Source organism: Thamnophis elegans, chromosome 11 (genome assembly GCF_009769535.1).
Source record: "Thamnophis elegans isolate rThaEle1 chromosome 11, rThaEle1.pri, whole genome shotgun sequence".
Lineage (NCBI taxonomy): Eukaryota > Metazoa > Chordata > Lepidosauria > Squamata > Colubridae > Thamnophis > Thamnophis elegans.
The window spans coordinates 33,772,410-33,793,131 of NC_045551.1; the positions used below are offsets into that span (position 1 = coordinate 33,772,410).

General features: G+C 38.3%; 1 protein-coding gene across 1 annotated transcript in view; it reads right to left on the minus strand.

Annotated features, from left to right (window-relative positions):
- Window positions 1-698: 698 nt before the first annotated feature.
- Window positions 699-20,722, minus strand: part of LOC116514614 (AF4/FMR2 family member 3-like) — a gene marked incomplete at its 5' end in the record, with an annotated part of 37,578 nt that continues 17,554 nt past the window's right edge. Inside the window, 6 exons of the mRNA XM_032226231.1 lie at window positions 699-5,325; window positions 6,103-6,308; window positions 7,342-7,391; window positions 11,684-11,777; window positions 17,194-17,265; window positions 20,470-20,606. Of these exons, the coding sequence (XP_032082122.1) occupies window positions 5,201-5,325; window positions 6,103-6,308; window positions 7,342-7,391; window positions 11,684-11,777; window positions 17,194-17,265; window positions 20,470-20,606 (684 nt within the window). The remainder of the gene's footprint in view (window positions 5,326-6,102; window positions 6,309-7,341; window positions 7,392-11,683; window positions 11,778-17,193; window positions 17,266-20,469; window positions 20,607-20,722) is intronic.

Here is a 20,722-nt window from a genome sequence, read left to right on the forward strand (position 1 = left end):
AAGCAGAAAAATACTGAAATGATGTGAATATTATATAATTTTCATCCAGTTTGGGGAGAACACTGAGTTCCAATATCTGTATAAACTATTTGCTCTGTCAGATATATGGTTGGCTCAGGCAGAACTTCAAGAAACTAGAACCTTTCTACACCAATGTAGTTCAAAGGAAATACCAGTAAAGTAATATGTGAAATGACCCATTAAGATAAAACATCTGGTTTCATTCAGATCAGTAAAGAAGCATTTACTGATAGTGGTGCAGATATTATTGCAGTCTTTGTTATATTGCTTGGGAGAGTTGTAGATATATCAGCTATGATCATACAATACACTTAAGCTGGTCATTAAATAAACCCACTTCCTGGTTTATACAGCACACCGAGTCATAAACTAATCAACACAACTGAATTCACAAAACTTTCTAAACGATAAAAATATACTGTGATACACACGAACCTATTTGTTTGAATACAGTTTTAATGTACACATTTTTGACTTGGTGTTACGTCAGTGAATTAGCATGGCTGTCTTTTATAATTGACAATGTAGTCTTTGGATGTATATTGACATTGCTACTCTAATTTAGTTATAAATAATTAATTATGTATAAAATAATTAAAATACTATATACATATACATACCATACATATTACACACACACACACACACACACACACGTATTCACACATATACGGGTGTGTGTGTGTGTGTGTATACATATACATATTATTCAAATTAATTTCAGGTACCCAGAATTATCTCCCCAACTTTTGGAAAATAAAGCAAGAGAGTGGTCCACGTCATACAAGAAATATTGCTGTTACTTTCTGGAGCACCTTTGCGGACTGGGAGGAAAATGTTTTCAATGTACATACACACACATATAGTTTACAGCATAAATTACTGTACAACATATTTTAGTTTATTACGTTGTTCAATGTAAACAATAAAAACATGCCACTGTAATGCCATACAGAAGGAATGTACTTTTAAGCTGCTTGGATGTGAACAAGGTTGGGCAAAGCCTTAGAAGAAAACTAACTGTTGTTTCTGTTTTCCATAACCATGCTGGCACCAAAAGAACCATGACTCAGTCTGCTTTCTAATTAAGAGAAAGTGTGTGCTAAAAACGGACTAAGATTCATAGGGTAAAAATATAAAGTTATAACATGAATTTTATCAAAGTTGTTGAGATAGTGGATAGTTTGCAGCAGACTACAAATATAATTTAATAGCCTTGGCTCAAATGATGGCCTTCATACTGATAAGTCTGGATGTTTTGCCTCAGGGGTGGCTTCAGCAGTATTCATTCATTCCATAGAATATGTGTATCTACTCAGACTCTGCAATTGAAACAGTAGTGCATGTAATTCTGAACTGCTCTGTCTATAATCCTAGAGGAGGCAGTGCTTACCTCCTTTCTCATTACAAACTACCCATTCTCATATGGCAATTGTGCATTACCTACTAAACAATCCAACTGGGAATCCCTAGAATTGTAGCTAAGTTTTGTACTATCATGACAGTCAGACATTTCTGGACTTAATTGTTCTTCCAGAAATCTGATCCGACATTTCTGGACTTAATTGTGCTTAGTTGAGGCACAAATTGGCTTTCAATGAATATCTGTGGGTTTTTTCTTCTTTTTATAATTTCATGTATTTGGTCTATCACCATACTATTAAATAAACTAAACCAGTTGAATTTGATTTGTCTGAGCAGGCTGTCCTAGGATTTTTTTACTCATAATACCTTAATTTCTTGGGTGATGGGGGCTGAGGCCAGAAAGTATTGCTCCTCTATCATGGAACAAGGGAACAGTCTCCCTCAAAAATTAACTTAATCTCTTCTGTGACAATCTTCTAGAATTTTTTAAAGATCAAACTATTTAGAAAGAAAATTATTGTTCATCAATTTTACTTAGACGTTACTTATATGAGTTATTATATTGTTGGTTTGAATTATAAAATGATTGCATAGTCAACATATGCTTAGACTGCATTTAGCATTTTATCCACCTATCAAGTTCTTCCCAAGGACCTGGGATAGGCAGATATTATCTGATTACTATATGCATAGTAATGTCATATCACAACTACTAATTCTTTAGCGAGTGTTAGCCTTTGTACACGTTGAGTTCATCCCAAGAATATAGAATGTTATATTTTATCGGCATAATATCAGTGTGGGACCAAGGAGTGTGGCCTTGTGCAACTGATAGAGGGAAATTCTGTCAATAAGCAAATTTTGTACATGCCATCCAAGCTATTTTGATTTGATTTGATTTGATCACAGTGTGCCGATTACCACTTGGACCATCTTAGCCAATTTATGCCATAATCTTTCAATTTTATTTTCATATCTTCTTCAGTTCTTTGTGTTCTAATCTACTATCCTCCAGTGTGGCTACATCAATTATCCTCACTTTTCCTTCACCATCACAGTTAAATGTGCTGACAATGTTTAATTGGAAGCTGCAACATCATCGGCTTGGGATGCTATAATAATGCACTTCCTACAGTGGATAGAAGTTTGGGCTAGATGACTTCTAAGGTTCTTTTCAATCCTTGTTATTGATAATTCTGTTGGAAGTAGCTCTATAAATTATTATTTTTCTGTTTGCAAATCTACATCTTCCCTTCTATTAGTTCTTAAATCAAGAATGGGCGAATAATATGCAGTAATTTTCTATAATTTAAAATTTTTATTTGCCTAATTATAGTCTTGAGTTTATTCTTTTTAAACATAACTTATCTATAATCTAAGATATGATATTACACTAGTTATATAAATTAATGGCAATTCTTTCTATAGTTTCCAATAATGAGCACTTAATTTACTCAATTATTCCAGAACTTGGCATTTTAGGAACCCAGCGTAGAAATCTGCTATGAGCCTCTTTTAACAGAGGATCCTGAATTATATACCTTTGATCCCTTCAATCACAGAAAATGGCTTTATAATGCTAAGGTTAAAAGAACCATAAAACAGCAATAAAGTAACAAAACAGATCATAAGGCTGCCTGATCATATGTCAGGGAAAATAACCAATTCTACAGGATTAAACAATCAGGAAAGACTACCAGTGAATTCTGAAAAGCTGAATTTTCACAGATTACAGAAGCCCAATGGGGTTCTAAACCATTCAAACCTTAGTAGGAATGCCATTCTACTGGACTAGCACAGCTATACGAACATTGCACTTATGGCAAGGTGACAAAATTGTACAGCTACGTCACAGAGTGAGCTAAATTTGTAAAATTTTACTGATTACTTACTAGAAAACAAAAGAAGGACCGTCCCAGAAATATTCTGAATGCCTTTCTTTCACTTAATAGAAAATTACATAATCATTCTACAAAAGACTGCTAAACTACATTCTGCAGATGCATTGTGCAGAAAATAATTACATTTTGCCACCCTTAGTGCATGACCTAAATTCTAACATAGGCTTTTAAAAGTGTTTGATTGGATCTATTCTTTGTTTTTCTCCAGTGGGGCTCTAGGTGTCTCTTTTAATGCTTTATTTTTCAGAGTACCTCAGAAAACCAAGAAGCTCACCTAGATCAGTGTGTACCAGAGGTGGTATTCTACTGATTCGGACCGGGTCGCCCTAACCAGTAGCGAAAATTGCGGGTAGCTCCGCCCACCTGTGTTTGGCTCTATGGGATCCCATTTAGGCCCTTTTTTCACCAAAAGTGCATGTGCAAAAGGATCTGCACACGAGCAGAGGTGGTACATGCGCTCACATTTGCTAATCGGTAGGAAAGGTAAGTGTATACCACCCCTAGTGTATACCAAGTGGCTTTCCGGTGCAATCTACGCTCATTCCAGGAAGGGACCAAAGCTTGAATGACCTGTCCACCAAAGATTCAGAGAATTCTCCAGCACTTTCTGGAAACCAAGTGGATCCATCGGGTGCCTCAGATGAACCAGTCTAATGGAGCCCTTCTTGATGCATCAAAGAGCATGATAGTAAAGCAGTTTTCTGCAAAGATAGAAGAACTGAATGTAATACAATAGATACAATAAAAGGGAAACATATTACAAGTAAGCTGTTATTTTAAACTGTATATTAAAATGCTCCTTTGCTTTGAAATTGGATGGAATCAGCTACAGCTGGCCTTGAAATGCTCTTTCCACATAAAAATTAACACTTTCACAAAGTTTTGTTCTGATATATGTATTCACTCCACCCTTCTTTACTCTTTAAAAATACGTTTTTTGCTTATAAAACTATTTGCAAAAGTGTAAATCTGGCTTTATAAAAAACAAGATTTGAAGAACAAATACTGAACATTTTTAAGAGCTGAACTGTTTAAGAGCACAAAAGGTCGCAGTTCTTCTCTGTGCATTTGGGTCCATCATGAAGAACTCACAAGTATGATGGAGGGGGGGGGGGCTTGTAGTTTGATCAGGCTGCCAATGGTGCCACAGAATTTTAATCTGGAAGACTGATGCTCTACATACTGTTTCACTAACAAGGATAATTGTTTCAGACATATTTAGTATTTCAATGTTGCATTTTTCTGATATCGTATGTCAAACAAATCTATAAAAAATGCATATTTGAACACTAGAACTCCAAAACTGCTAATGCTCCCAATTTCAAGGTTACTACATAATGCAATAGGAAGAAGGTGAGTCAAGTTTGCAAGCAAACTGGCATCCAGGTATTGCCTGGCAAAGTCAATGGCCACAAGTTCCTTTGAAAATGTAACGTGTACTTTACATTTTATTTTACTCAGAATTTGTCACTGAAGCTGTCCTTAATCATTCATTAAGTCTCTCTTTATAAAAGTGACATAGAGATCTATAAATATGGAGGAAAAATTGCTCTAAGAGATTGCTAACAACAGGTACTACATTTGAATAAATCAATTCATAAAATTAAGCTTTGGTTTTCTAAATATTGAAGGAATGTGTATATTGTATGTGTGAGAGTTTTTCTAATGTAGCTATGCTTAATTTTCTTGCTGAGGAAGTGATATTTGGAGATAATTAAAAGAACAATGGCCTGGAAAAGACAAATTTGCATAATACCCAGACCCTTTTTGCTTTCTGAAACAATATTGTCCAATGTTAACAAAATATTCACATTGTGTTTGAAGCAATGCTGCAGTTGAGTATTTCTGTAGCACAGTGTCTAGAATAACTAATTATCTGTATTGTGAGCTTAGTGTCCAGACGAGAAGAACCATCATGGGGATAACTGAGCACTACACCTTATCCAGTCAAGGCCTTGATGTGTATACTGAACCAGATGCTCCATAGAGCTGTGCAATGTGATAGCTCCCATCAGTGCATCCAAATCATTAAAGAAATCTAGGAAAGAAAACAATAAATAAATGAGACCCATTAATCCTTGCTGTGCAACAGGTATTTCATTGATATGGAAATCCCAAGCAGACAATGTTTTATGAAAGTATTGTAAGCAAAGATAAACTGATATTCAAAGGTTTAATCAAGCATGCATTGAACACTTTTACTGAGAAATAGAGAAGCTATTGTCATAATTTTGCTTAACTATAAAACAACAATGGGGAACGTTTCTCTGCCATCTCATTTTGGTTCCTCTTTCTTGTCCATCAATTCCCTTTCTAGGTTTTGCTTCTATGCACCAGTATGCCAAGCTCCAGCTAGTATTAAGAGTGCAAAAAGGATGTGACCCAGGAGGCTGGCCAGTGCAAATGCTAGACTTTCTTTCTCAAGGACAATGCAGCACCTAAGGACTTGTTTAGGCTTCTGGAAGCATACAAGAGAAGACCACAAAAGTTCTCTCACTCTATCTGATATATAGAAGATTCCAGGCAATGTTTGTGTGCTGAAATCAAAATGTAACTCAGGGACTGCCCGCTTCTGCTGTAATCCTGGAGATTTTTAAGACTCGTGCTGCAAAGGGATTCCTTTCTTGCTTATGTTGCAATATGAGGGGTTATCTCTGAAGCTTTGGGAGGAACATCCAAGGTAAGAAGCCATATCAGAATTAGGTCGGGACCCAAGCCTGCTGTATCAACAAAGGTGGGATTTTAGAGTGCTAGACTTAAAATTTTGGTCAAAATGACATTTTAGCGTTTCAACCAATTGTTTCATATCACACACCTTGGTTTTCCTTGCCAAGATTGTCAGCCATGTCCCAGTAGTCATAACTGTGTAAGATGCTGTTGGTGATACTAACATGGTTGGCTGCCATCTGGTGTATTCTCTGAGGAATGCTGATGATAGAGGAAGGGGAAGGAGCTCCAGTGCTCCCAACTGAGCTCAGCGGAGACAAACTGGGTGATATGGGAGAAAGAGTTCCTGTACACCTGGAACAGTGGATTCAACAACAGTCGATTCAACAATATTCAACAATTCAACAATTCATTCAACAATGAAGAGTCGCGGTGGCATGATGGTTATAATGCAGTACTGCAAGCTACTTCTGCTGACTGCCCGCTGACTCCATTTTGGCAGATCGAATCTCACCAGGCTCAAAGTTGACTCAGCCTTCAATCCTTCCAAGGTCAGTAAAATGAGGACCCAGATTGTTGGAGGCAATATGCTGAGTGCTGTTTATAGTGCTGTAAAGCACTGTGAAGCGGTATATAAATCTAAGTGCTATTGCTATTGCTATTACAAGTATACACAATATCAGTAAAAAATAAATCATTTTAAGAACACATCCAGTTTAGGATTTAACACATTTTTAGCCTATGTCCTGCTTTGAGATAAATCTGGCCCTGCACTTTTTAACATGTAGTTAATGTTGTCTCAAGCTATAAAGCAGGACAAACGAATCGAGACTATCAGAAAGACAGCTTTCAGGTTGCAGACATCAGTCTTTTAATATTTTATTTCACTTGCGTGCATTTTTAGACAATGGTAAATTAGATTTGCACATTTAATTTATTACATATATAAAATATGAATATGATAGAAATTTTTTAAATTGAATCATGCCCTTCATATTTTCCAGCCTGTTGAATTAAGTATTGCCGGGGGATGATGGGAGTTATAGTCCAACACAATTGGAGGGCTCCAGATTGAGAAAGCCTTCTGTGGCAGACTCAGGCTTCTTGTCTAGAAATGTGTGAAGTAATCTTCACATTCAATTCAAGTTACCTTTGTTTAACTTTTTTAAAAACAAAATAAACTGCAAAGTGCCTCTTTTTTATTGTTAAGGAGTTATCATAAACAAAAGTTAACAGCAACAATGAAACATTATCTCAAAGTACCCAGAGATGGAACTACTGTGAGCATTAATGGCTGAATGATCATTTAGTATTAGCTTCCTATCCATCTGAAATGTTTTGGTCTGGAAGGCAAGGAGCATATTAGGGCAGAAAATAGTAAACTTACTTCACACTACCACTCCAAGTAGATGGTGCCTGAGTAACTTTAGATGAATTCTGGAGACAGGAAAAAAATACAAAAATTGAAATAAGCATTTACCGCAGAATACCATGGAGAGAAACAGAGCAAAAGCTTTAGAATCCATATGCAGAAAGTACATCTCAAATTATGATATGGATAAAAATATTTATGTAGTACTCAGTGCAATTTCTAGTTACAATACCAAATAGATGATAGAACAGAAAAATGAAATAAAACCTAACAGTAAAATAATACATAGCAATTTATTTATCTCTTATATTTACATCCTGCCTTTCCTCCAAGACTCAAGATGGCACCATAGCATTCCTGTTTTCAATTTCCTCCATCACAAACACAACTAAAGATACCAGTAGGGGAAGGAGAGCTGACGTCGTGACGATCTTGATGCTCCGAGATTGCAGTTGAATTTCTGCCGCTGGATGGTCCATTTGGACCTAAACCGTCCCGCAGTGACGGTGATTGAGAAGGACACCTCCTGCTGATCTCAGGGACACCGCAAAGTCCCTGAAAGATCCAGGAATAGCCCTTTTTTCCGGCGACAGAAACGCAGCTAATGAAGCTGCTGAAGTTGGGACAGCTCTGGAACGGGAAGAAAGTGGAAAGAGAAAGTGTCGAATTGGTGAGGAAATTTTATTATTAGAGGAAGAGACTACCCAAGAAAAAAAAATGAAGTTAAGATTGAAGACAGAAGACTGTAGGCGGCGAGATTGATCTGCATTAAACTTAGTTATCCAGTTTCTATTTTTTTTCCTCATGGATAGAACTTTGGATAGAACTTCCCTATTTTTTAAACTAAATGGATTAATTCTTTCTTCTTTTTTCACTTTTGCTTATACCTATGGATTAAAATTCTCCTTTTTAAAAAATAATGCTTGATTTGATTGATTGGATTGTTTTTGATCTCCATTTAAGGGTTTTTTTTTCTTTCTTAAGCTTGGAATATAAAGAAGATAATAAGAAGGAATATAAAGAGGGTTGTAGCAACAGGAGGAAAAGCAGTTACACTGCCACTTAGAGGCTGGAGGCTGGATACATTGTTTTTTCTTCTTTCTCTTTCATCACTTGAGATTCAGGGTTTTCAGTTTGTTTACTGACAGTAATAGTAGGAAGAGCCCAGTTGTTTATACGGTGTCTTTTGGAAGTTCTATCACTAGCTATTGGAGTGAAGACAACATTTTGACTTGAAAGATAATAAATGAACCTGTTTGAAGTTTATTAAAATAGCCTTGAACCCTATAGTGGCAGTGTCTGCAAAATTGAAAGAATGGCTCAGCAGGAAAAAGAAACTAACAGTGCAAATGATTATGTTTGCAATTCAAAATCTATTAGTTGTGACAGAGAGAATTGAAAAGAGATTGCAGAATATGGAATACAAAACAGAAAAATCTGATTGAGAAACTGAGGATATTTACCAAATGAAGAAAGTGGAGGACAGAGTTCAAAAGATGGAAGAAAAAATGAGCAAAGAGATAAGAAAACTGTGGATACTGACAACAAAGTGAGCGTGGTTGGCAATGGCAAGAGTGGAATATGGAAAGGGGAGATAGATGGATTTGAACTCTACCCCAGACTTCAAAGCACAGAAGAAAAGAGAGAAAAAATGATGGAGATAAGGAGAGAAATCTTGACAGAAGCGCTAGTGATAACCAAAGATAAGCTGATGAAAAGAACAGATGTTGTTTTTCAAGCTTTTATGAGATACGAAAGGAATAACATCTTGCCAAGAGAAGTTTATACAAGATTTATTAAGAAAGTAACTAGAACATTAATGCTACAAATGGCAAGAGATATAAGACCGTACTATTATTGGAAAGATACAGGTTGATGCAATGAAAATATATAATAAAAAAGTAAGCTAAATTTAGTTTACTAGCAGTATGTATAAAATGAAGCGACAATAGCTATAGTTAAATAATGATTAATAATGATAACCATACATAGATATATTAGTTTGATAATATGAAATTTTATATAAACAACACATGGAGATTATGAGAGGAGGTTTAAAAGTTTTATCTAGAATATGTTATAAAGATGTATTGTGATTGGATGATCTTAGGATGATTTAATGGAATGTTATCATATAATCCTATTCTAGATTTTGAATATTATATATAAAAGCATATAAAAACAATTATAGTCAAATTAAGGTTGATATAATAATTGTGATATACATGAATATAGGTGAATTTAAATTTATGCGATTTGATATGAAAAGCAGGTGGTGACTATGGAATACAATACAATAGCAGAGTTGGAAGGGACCTTGGAGGTCTTCTAGTCCAACCCCCTGCTAGGCAGGAAACCCTATACCGTTTCAGACAAATGGCTATCCAACATCTTCTTAAAAACTTCCAGTGTTGGGGCATTCACAACTTCTGGAGGCAAACTGTTCCACTGATTAATTGTTCTAACTGTCAGGAAATTTCTCCTCAGTTCTAAGTTGCTTCTCTCCTTGATTAGTTTCTACCCATTACTTCTTGTTCTACCCTCAGGTGCCTTGGAAAATAGTTTGACTCCCTCTTCTTTGGGGCAACCCCTGAGATATTGGAACACTGCTATCATGTCTCCCCTAGTCCTTCTTTCTATTAAACTCGACATCCCCAGTTCCTGCAACCGTTCTTCATATGTTTTAGTCTCCAGTCCCCTAATCATCTTTGTTGCTCTTCTCTGCACTCTTTCTAGAATCTCCACATCTTTTCTACATCATGGTGACCAAAACTGAATGCAGTTTTCCAAGTGTGGCCTTACCAAGGCATTATAAAGTGGTATTAACACTTCATGTGATCTTGATTCTATCCCTCTGTTTATGCAGCCTAGAACTGTGTTGGCTTTTTTGGCAGCTGCTGCACACTGCTGGCTCATATTTAAATGGTTGTCCACTAGGATTCCAAGATCCCTTTCACAGTTACTACTGTTGAGCAAGGTACCACCTATACTGTACCTGTGCATTTCATTTTTGTTGCCTAAATGTAGAACCTTACTCTTTTCATCATTGAATTTCATTTTATTAGATAGTGCCCAATGTTCAAGTTTGTCAAGATCCTTCTGTATCTTTAGCCTATTCTGGAGTGTTGGTTATTCCTGCCAGCTTGGTGTCATCTGCAAATTTGATGAGTTCCCCATTTATTCCCTCATCCAAATCATTGATGAAGATGTTGAAGAGTACTGGGCCCAAAACAGAGCCACTACATACTTTCCTCCATGAAGATGTTGAATGTGGTTGGTCAGCCAGTTACGAATCCATCTGGTGGTGATGCTTTCTAACACACATTCTTCTACTTTATCTAGTAGTAGGTTATGGTCTACCTTATCAAATGCCTTACTGAAGTCCAAGAAAACTATATCGATGGCCTTCCTCTGGTCCACTAATTTTGTCACATTATCAAAGAATGCAATAAGATTAGTCTGGCATGATCTGTTTTTGACAAACCCATGTTGGCTTTTGGCTATTACTTTGTTTGCTTCTAGGTGTTCGCTAATTCGTTGCTTGATTATCTTTTCCAGAATCTTTCTTGGTATTGAGGTCAGGCTGATAGGTCTGTAGTTTCCTGGATCTGTTTTTTTCCCCTTTTTTGAAGATGGGAACCACATCAGCTCTTTTCCAGTCCTCTGGTTGTTCCCCGGTGCTCCAGGATCTCTGAAAGATATAGTTCAGTGGTTCTGAGATCTCGTCTGCCAGTTCCTTCAGAACCTTGGGGTATAATCCATCCAGTCCTGGTGATTTGAACTCTATTTCAACTTGTGTTCTTAATCTGATTTTTGTTGTACTGTTTTTGATAGGTTGGGACTGTTTTATCCCTTTGTGTAAAGACAGATGCAAAACATGAGTTAAATAGTTCTGCTTTCTCCCTGTTGCTTGTCACCTTCTTGCCACTTTCTCCCAGCAATGGACCAATTGTTTCCTTAACTTTTTTTCTTGTTTTTAACATGTTGGAAGAAGCTTTTTTTGTTATTTTTACTTTTGTGGCAAGCCTTTCTTCATTGTGAGCCTTAGCTTTTCTCACTTCATCTTTACATGCTCGGGCTATTTGCTGATAATCTGCCTTAATTATGTCCCCCCTTTCCACTTTTGGAAGACATGGAAGAGATGCATGAAAATACTGTAACCAACTGATACACTTTCTACAATTTGTAATGGAAGATGGTTCTTTTATTTTTTTTTTATGTTTGTTTGTCCTTGTTCAAAAACAATTTTTTTTAAAAAAAGATACTGGTAGGTAGGCTGGATTGAAAGAAAGGGACACTGGTGTAAAGTCAGTATGTGAGCTTTCATGGCCTGGGGTTCGTCAGAGCAGGAACATACCTTGAAATACTCAATGAGAGCTTTTGAATATTTTACAGCATGGTCTCTTTTGAGCTGAAACATTCTCCAGTACAAAAGTGCCAAACAGCGGTAACTATAAGGAAAGGATAGAAAACACATCTAAAAAAGTCTTCCATTTTAATAAAATACAAATACCCTTCTGACACTCTACTTAAATATACATGTTAAAATTGGAAAGGAGATGAAAATACAGCAAGCATTGCTCTTAATGTATGCAGTTATTTTGTTTGTTATATTAATGTCTTTGTCTAGGACAGCTTTCCATCACTAAGAACCAAAATGTGTGGGATTGCAACTTTATAAAATTTAGGGAGATTATATACATAAAATTTGATACAGTCATGGATACAGATTATGTATTAATAACACTAACCCTCTTATGTTAACAAAAATGTAGGAACTTTTCTTAGCTTAAAAGGAAGGGGAAAATCTTAGGTAGCATTTATTGCTATGTGGCTGAAATAAATGGAAACAACAACGAAAGGTTAAAATTGTAAAATGTTTAATATCTATAGTACCTATCACATTTTAAATCTTAGATAAATTAAAATATAGTAACTTGATTTTCCTTTTCATTCCAACAGAGGGTAGTCTCTGCTTGAAAATGAAAAAGGAACAGAACAATTTTCTAGTGATATACCTCCAAATGAGAATTATCTCCAATTTGCTTTGCATGGTATTAAATTGGAATTAAAGATCTCAGGTCATAACTCATCCTGTAACCTTCCCAGGTGTACTGAATATGTAAATGAGAGCAACTTATCTGTTCTGCAGCAAGAAAGATATTATGATAGCAAATCAGTGCTGTTTAGAGGGAATCTAATACCTTTGGATTAAATTCCACAAATTGGATGTGCTATCGCTAATTGTTACCATTTTAACTTATTTTTAAAGCACATTTGTGTATGTGTGTGTATATGTGGTTGTGTGGTTGTATGGTTGTGTGTGTATGTGTGTGTGTATGTATGTATGTATGTATGTATGTGTGTGATATATATATATAATATAATATATATATATATATATATATACACACACACACACACACACACACACACATACATACACATACACACACACATATATATACACATAGACACATACATACATAGACTCACACACACACACACAAACAAACATATATATATATCCATAAACACACACACAAACACATCAGAGACAGAGAGAGAGAGAGATATGAATTTCTAGATCATTAAAATCTATGCTTCAAGGATAGTTTATTGTTCTGTCCCCCTTCTCTTGCGGGGACCGGAGTCGACAAAGGCTGGAATCTCGGTGGAGTTCTTGTAGACCTGGCCCAATGACACTGTGCACATGACTTCACGCACCTCCGCACGTCATTTTTCAGATGGGGCCACCAAAATTGACGGGAGGCCAGGCGCAACGTCCGAACAAACCCCCAATGTCTTGACGTAGACGCGCAAGGAATCTGCGTGAGCACCCATCGATGGATGTGCCCTGCGGGAACGTAGAACCAGCCCCGACACTTCAAAAGATCCCCTTCCGAAGTCCATGGGGACGCTGGCCCCACTTCCGCCTTTTGTCACTCCACCCAGTCGTCACCCCACTGCACCCCACTGTGCATCCCGTATCAGAGACTGCATGCTCACGGGATGACAAACGGCAGCGCAGGCTGCAACGGGTAGAACAGTCCAAGGTGGAAGTGAGTTCGCAGGGTCAAAGTTCTCTACTTTACTCGGCAGGGCATCTGCCCTGGGGCCCACACCCCCGAACGCACACTATCTTGTGCGAACGGGGTATCACAGCCGCACCAACGTGCTGGTTGTCAGACATGATAGTGCATTGCTGAGGGACGGCTGCAGTCCGCGCAATCCCTCTGCTCCTCCTGGGGCAGCTCCCTGCCAGGTGTCCAAGATCCCCACAGTAGAAGCACAATCCCCCAGCATGTTGTCTGTCCATCTCTGTCCGCGACACTAGAGGTCTGACAGCACCCAACTCTATGGGACCCTCCCAGTCCACTGCAGTCCCCTGCCGAACCGGCACGCCGGCGGCCTCCCGGAACACGGCAAGGCCCCTGCCCCTGCAGCCGGGTGTCCACCCAAAGGCACAGGCGGACCAATTCGTCAAACGTCGGCGGCCTGTCCACCCTCGTCAGCACATCCTGCAAGATCCTAGACAATCCATCCTGGAACGCGTCCACCAGAGCTGGCTCACTCCATGTGGAACCCTGGCCACGCAGCCTGAACTCAGCCACACATTGCACAGTCCTGCAATGAACCACTCTCCTGCCGCAGCGACTCCAGACCTCCAGCAGACGTTTCCCCCTTGACAAGATCCCCAAACATCCGTTTGAAGCACCGACAAAAGCCCTGGAAGTCATCCAACAAAGGGCCGAACCAACAAGGGGGCAGCCCAACGGGCAGCTGCGCCCGAGAGCAAACCAATAATGAATCCCACCCTCGTCCGGCCAGTGGGAAAGTCCCCCGCTCTCAAACTCAGGAACAGCTGGCATTCTCCCAGAAACACGGCAAACATGGCCAGACTCCCATCATATTTATCTGGCATGGCTACTGGGCACTTCCTCCTTGGCTGGGGGGGGGGTTGCAGCTCTCTGCAACTGTTGAATTTGGTCCGACAACATTGCAATTTGTTGTGCCATTTGTCTATTTTCAGCCATCAACTGCTCCATAATTACGGAAATGAAGGCTTGTCAGGCAGGAGTCAATCTGTTCTATCCCCCCTTCTCGGCTCAATAACAGATGACAGGCAAGCAACTTTAAAGGAACTCTCTTTATCAGTTCTCGGCTCCGACTGGCTGCGAGCCCAAAAATAACATAAATAAAGTCTCCGACTAGATACAAAATACCAAACAAAAACTCTTACAAGCAATGCACTTCTCCAAGTGTAGCCTTGAATCAGGGTTACAGGAAACAAAGCACTTCTCCAAGTGTATCTTACATAAACCACGACCGATGATCAATCAATGTTGAATGAACCAAGGAACGTTGACTCCTGCAACCAGGGCGTGGCACCATCCGTCCTTTTATCCCCAGAACACGCCACTCATGAGCCCCAGCTGCAGTGTTAACCTTGCATCCTGAAAAGACTCACAGAAGACATCTGCTGAGTCACAACAGTTTATACAATCTCTGTGGCTTGATAAAGGTGATTTATTCATTGATTTTCTGTAACATGTTCCTCCTAAAGAAAGACTCTGGATACCTATCTAGTTGTCTACAGTTGTTCATGCAGAAGACCTAGAAACATGTCAGGATGTATTAACAGTACCACTATCTAGTATAGTAAGACAATATAAGCATTGCCTTACAGACATTAATACATAAGGAGAAGACTTTCTGTACTGCTTGCAATGCTTGTTTTTCTTGTTCACAGATCAGGAATCCATATACAGGGTATCCATATACAGGGAAGAGTGGAATGATGAAAGGCACACTTCACTGTGGTGCAAACCATGTGTACGTGTGTCTAATATCACAGTAACAGTACAAAACCTATATTATCATTTTTGCCTTTACTCAGAATACCTATGATTAATTTGTTCTTCAGCGATTTTAGCTTGGACTGCTCTGCAATGCTTTTGATAACAATCAGTCACAAGGTAGAAAGCTAATACTTTTCATTTTCTAAAGGTTTGGAAAGGCATAGCTACTTGGCAGCATATAGCTGAAATTGGCTGAGCTCAAAAATTTAAGCTGGATTTGCATTTGGATGACTGCAGTCTAGACAAGAAAAATTCCAGAACAAGACATTGGCAAACAACCATGTCACTAACTTAACAACTGTGTGAAGAAATGTCATAAAATGGGGTAAAACTCACTTAACAATTGTCTTTCTTAGTAACAGAAATTTTGGGCTCCATTGTAGTCAAAAGTTGAGGACTAACTGTATTTAAAGGTGTTCTTTTTTCTGTTGGTCACTCTTGTCCACTGACCTTACACTTTGGGATTATTTTTCCTTATTGCAAGTTGTGTTCTCTGTCAATAACTGATGCGGCACCTCCTTCTTTTGATTAGTATGTCACATTGTTCCCTTGTCAGACATTCAGAATAGCTGCATACTGATAACTTAGAGACATGATGGTGAACCAATGGAACGCGCACCACAGGTGGCATGCAGAGCCCTCTCTGTGGGCATGCCAGCTGTCACCCCAGCCCAGCTCCACCATGCATGCGTGTGCCTCCTGCTGGCCAGCTGGTCTTCAGATCTCTGCCGCGCATATGCAGGGGGTAGGGCGCAGGTGGGGGATGTGCATGCACAGAGGAGTGGGGCGCATTCATGGGGGGCGCTTGCACTGCATTTTGCGTGGCACCCCTTTGCCCAATTTTGGCTTCCAGGTTGGTGCAGGAGACCTTCTAGGCCCAAAACGGGGTCAGGAGCAGGGTGCGGGGTGCTGCATGAGACCCCCCCCATGCCATTTTGGGTCTGGAAAGCCTCCTGCATCAACCTGGAAGCAAAAAAAATGGGTGAGGGGGGAGCACAGGGGATCATGTGCGCATGCGTGGGGGGAGGCAGGCACATACAGGGGGTCATGTGTGCATGCATGGTGGAGGGCACACAGGGGGTGTCACATGTGCATTGCATTATGGGTAAGGGCACGTGGGTGTGCTGTCACACACATTTTTAGCACGCAACAACAAAAAGGTTAGCCATCACTGACTTAGAGGCAAAACCTATTAAGGACTCTAGAACTTCCCTGATAGACTGGGAACTTCTGCTTGTTCTTCATGCTCACTGTCTCAGTGTGCTTACTCCTGGGAATCTACTGGGTTATAATCCTCCTATTATCTCTGCTTAACTCAGCAGGAAGCATGCCACTGAGAATCCACAATGGGCAATCAGCATTTAGAGTTTTAATTAACATTTTTTAAATATATATATGGGGAAATAGGACTTTAGAGTTGAATGATATTATTTTACTTACATTGCCCCTTAGAAACATGAGAGATATTGTAGCAAAGAAAAAGAAAATATTTATTCATTGAACTTTAAGATTTCAAATGAGATAGGCAGAGATAAACTGAAAGACCCTTCTGTGCCAATAAAAGAGGCTATTGTAGCCTGTAATTTTTTTAAGGAACACTACTGATTAGTTAAGGATGACAAACCAACTTTACTCCTATTTATAAAAAGCAACCTCAATTTTGCACTGAGGCAAAACTTCTGTAATTAGACATGGGGCTGTCTATAAACAGACTCAGCTAGTCTAAAATATAACAACCAATATATTAATACTAGCCAGAGGGATTGCCTAAAATTGTAGATGTCTGAAATATTCTATAAAAATGCTAGATTGATGTTAATATTACAATTATCTGCATTAAAGAGCAATCTGTTTCTAGGGTAAATTTAAAGGTGATGGTTGTGATCTTATATAACAATACCAGACAAAAGGCAGTGAGAAATCTGGTATTACTTGCTTAATTATTATAACATTCCATTTTGAGGATTGAATAATTGAATTTTTTAATACATTTTAATTTACTCACCATAATGCTGTTAGTTGTTTTTCTTCTGATGTCATACTGGGACTTGAGTGGGTTTTTAGTCTCACAGCATATCTGCAAAAGGTGGAAAACCAAGTCAGGAAAGCAAACGAACAAACAAATGAAAATGAACATTTATATAGCTCAGTAGGATTTAAGTTTACCTAAGGGTATGTAGAAATGCAACCTTTACTTGTCACGGCTAATCAATTTCATTATCATCTCCCCCTCTGTGTTCCTTTCACTGGGAACTCTTCAAAAATACCGCTGGGTCTGTCTGCCTGCCAGTTTTAACAAAGCATAGTAAAGTCTTCCCTCATGAAGCTTAGATGAATAACCCCTGGCACTGTTTATTCTTCTTTTCCTTGACTATGAAATTCTTATCTTCCTGCTATTTTCCCCATTAATGTCATCACATTTGATCATTTCTTTCAGTTAGCTCCAATTCTCAAAGTGACTTATCTCTGATTAATTAAAATGCTTTATAATTACCATCATTTATAGTATTTTGTATGACACTTCACTAGATGTTCTCATTCTTTCACTCACTTCAAAGATTTTCAAAGCTCATATGAGGTTCAAGTCTCCCTTCCGTATTTAACCTTTTTTACTACAGTGTTCAATCTCATTTATGTCCCTTCTTGCTTTGCAAACATACTATAAATATGCATACTGCAGTCCAAATGTGAAATATTTTTCAGATGAAAATTTCTGTGGCTTCTCCTTTTATAGTTTTAAACACATAAGCACAAATGGACAACACATCTATAGATACATTTTTGCAGATTTTTGTTTTCATATTTTTGTTAGATTTTTATCTATCTATCTATCTATCTATCTATCTATCTATCTATCTATCTATCTATCTATCTATCTATCATCTATCTATTTATTTATTTATACTATTTTCATGGCCACAGGCCATCCCAAGCAGTGACTCAAGGTGAAGAACAGCACCTTAAAATTAAAAAATAACAAAATTTATTAAACAATTTCAAAACTATCAGCAGAACACAGACCTGAGGCCTAAAACCATTTCATCTTCACAATCAGTAATTAAATAACAATCAAATCAACCTTAGGAGGGATCTAATGTAAGTTGGAAACTGCCACCCTTGCAATTGGATGTTTTGTTCTTGGCACCCTTGATTTTCTTCTTCAATAATATGGTTGACTGCATGGTCAGCCAGATATTCAGACTGGATTTGGCATTTTTGTCCACCTATCAAGTCCTTCCTAAGGAATGAAGATAGACAGAAGATGTGGACCCTTAATGATAAAGGTATTGTCACAGGATGTAAGTTGTTGTGAGCAAATCTGCCTTTTGAAACTGACTGATGGTGATTTTGTCAATGCCAAAGGTGTTCAAGAGGTTCTCCAATTGTTTTGGAATTACACTCAAGAAACCTACAATTATTGGCATTACCTTTGTTTTCTTTTACCATAGTCACTCTATTTCTATTTGCAGGTATTTGCAGTCATGTTATCATCTGCTTTCGGTGCTATTTTTTAATGCACTGGCCATGCAATGCTTTGTCTTCCCATGTTGCTTTTCTGTTTTTTATTTGGTCTTTATTATAGGCCAGTTTGGTCCCTCCAGTACTCAGTAGGACTTCTTGTACACTAGCTTCACTGTATCTTTTTCATTATCCTTCAGATATTTTTCCAATACCCTTTATTCTTCATCAGCTGTCTGATGTACTTATGACATTCAATAACCACCTATTTTCTTTGGCAAGTAGAGTCTGTCAACATCGCTGCATAGATCAGTGATGACGAACCTTTTTTGGCTACTGTGCCAAAAGCGGGGAAACCACAGGGGGGTCATGCGCAGGTGTGCCACATCCATAATGCTATGCGTGCGACCCCCCCACACCCATGTGCATGTGACCAGTGACACCCCCCCCGCTTTTGGCACTGTTTTTTCACCCTCCCCAGGCTCCAGAGGCTTTCTAGGAGCCTGGGGAGGGCGAAAACAGCCTCCATTGGGCCCTCCGGATGCCTCAGGAGCTTCTCTGAAGGGTCCGGTGGGTGAAAAACGGACTTATGGACAAATCAGAAATCACTTCCAGTTTGCTTGTAGGGCCAGCTTTTGCCCTCCGGAGCCTTCAGGGAAGCCTCCTGAAGCCCCTGAATGAACCTTTTGATGTCACTTTGTGGATGTAAAGCATGGTACATATTCAAAATTCTCATTCCCTACTGCCAACTCAGTTCTCCATTGTTTCATAGTCTTTTCAGTAAAGGATGTAATATTTTTGCTAATGCCAGTTGTTTCTAAGCATTTTATGATCCAACTATGTGGCAGTGAGTCAAATGTCTTTTTGTAATCAATCCAGACCATATTCAAGTTCGTTTTTCTGTTCTTACAATTTTCTAATATCATTTTATCAATTAGGAGATGATCTTTTGTGCCCCTGCTCCTTCTTTTGTTGCCTTTTTGCTCTACTGGCAAGATGTTGTTTGTTTCCAAATAATTCATCATGTTATATTATTATTATTATTATTGTTGTTGTGTTGTTGTTGTTGTTGTTGTTGTTAACCAGAGTCCTGTTGGATTGGATCAGTCTACTGAGTGATAATATACCATAAGGCCCAGTAAATAAAAGTAAAATGTTGCTTTATTTCATATATTATTTTGGAAATATGTGCCCAACTATTTTTCTCCAAGGAAAACAGTACAGAAGGTTATTTTTCCTTCCGTGAATACAGACAGCATACAATAATATATCTGAATTATTTTACTTTTACTGTATTGCAGCCATACAGAAGGAACAGAAGGGTAGAGGCGAGGACGCCTCCCTTAATTCTATTTACACTGTCTTTTTAAGATTACTAGTCTTCCTTCCCAGAAAAATATAAAAGTTGATCAATGTTGAATAAATGTTGTACAGTAGTAAACAGGCAAGCTACAAGTTTTCTCATTATTTGTAATGAAGACCAATTTTCTCATTACATTGCAGAAAAATTAAGAAGAAATAGAAGAAGCCTCTAATTGTTGTATTTTGGGGGATAAATAATTCACAATGCGTGAATTCATTTGCTGAAATTTTACAAATAGCAGGATGCTGCCGATTATTGTAAAGGTGATCTAGTTGCCAAATGCCTAAAATATGACTGTGGGAGGGGGGTGCAGCCATTTAAACTTCAAAAATGGGTTATAAGTAGCTTTTCGGTGTCTGTCATAACTTTGGATCGTTGTTAAGAAATCAGTAGAGGACTACCTGTATTCTGTATGAGCACAAGAGCCAGTCAATTGTTGGGGTATTGTCAGAAACGCACCTGATAAGCTCCACAGTTTCTGCGTACATTGTGTATGGGGACTTTGATTCCAGGGGTCCTTGCTCCATGGCATTTCCACACTCAATAAATGATAATGCAGCTTCAGCATAATTTAGTGCCTTGCCAAATTTTTCCACCTTAAAGACAAAACCAGCAAGAAAAACATGACAAAATAATGTATTTGTATCTATTCTGGAGTAGTAATAAGTTCTTACTAATGTTTTCTATACTAGAGGCAGAATATTTATATTAG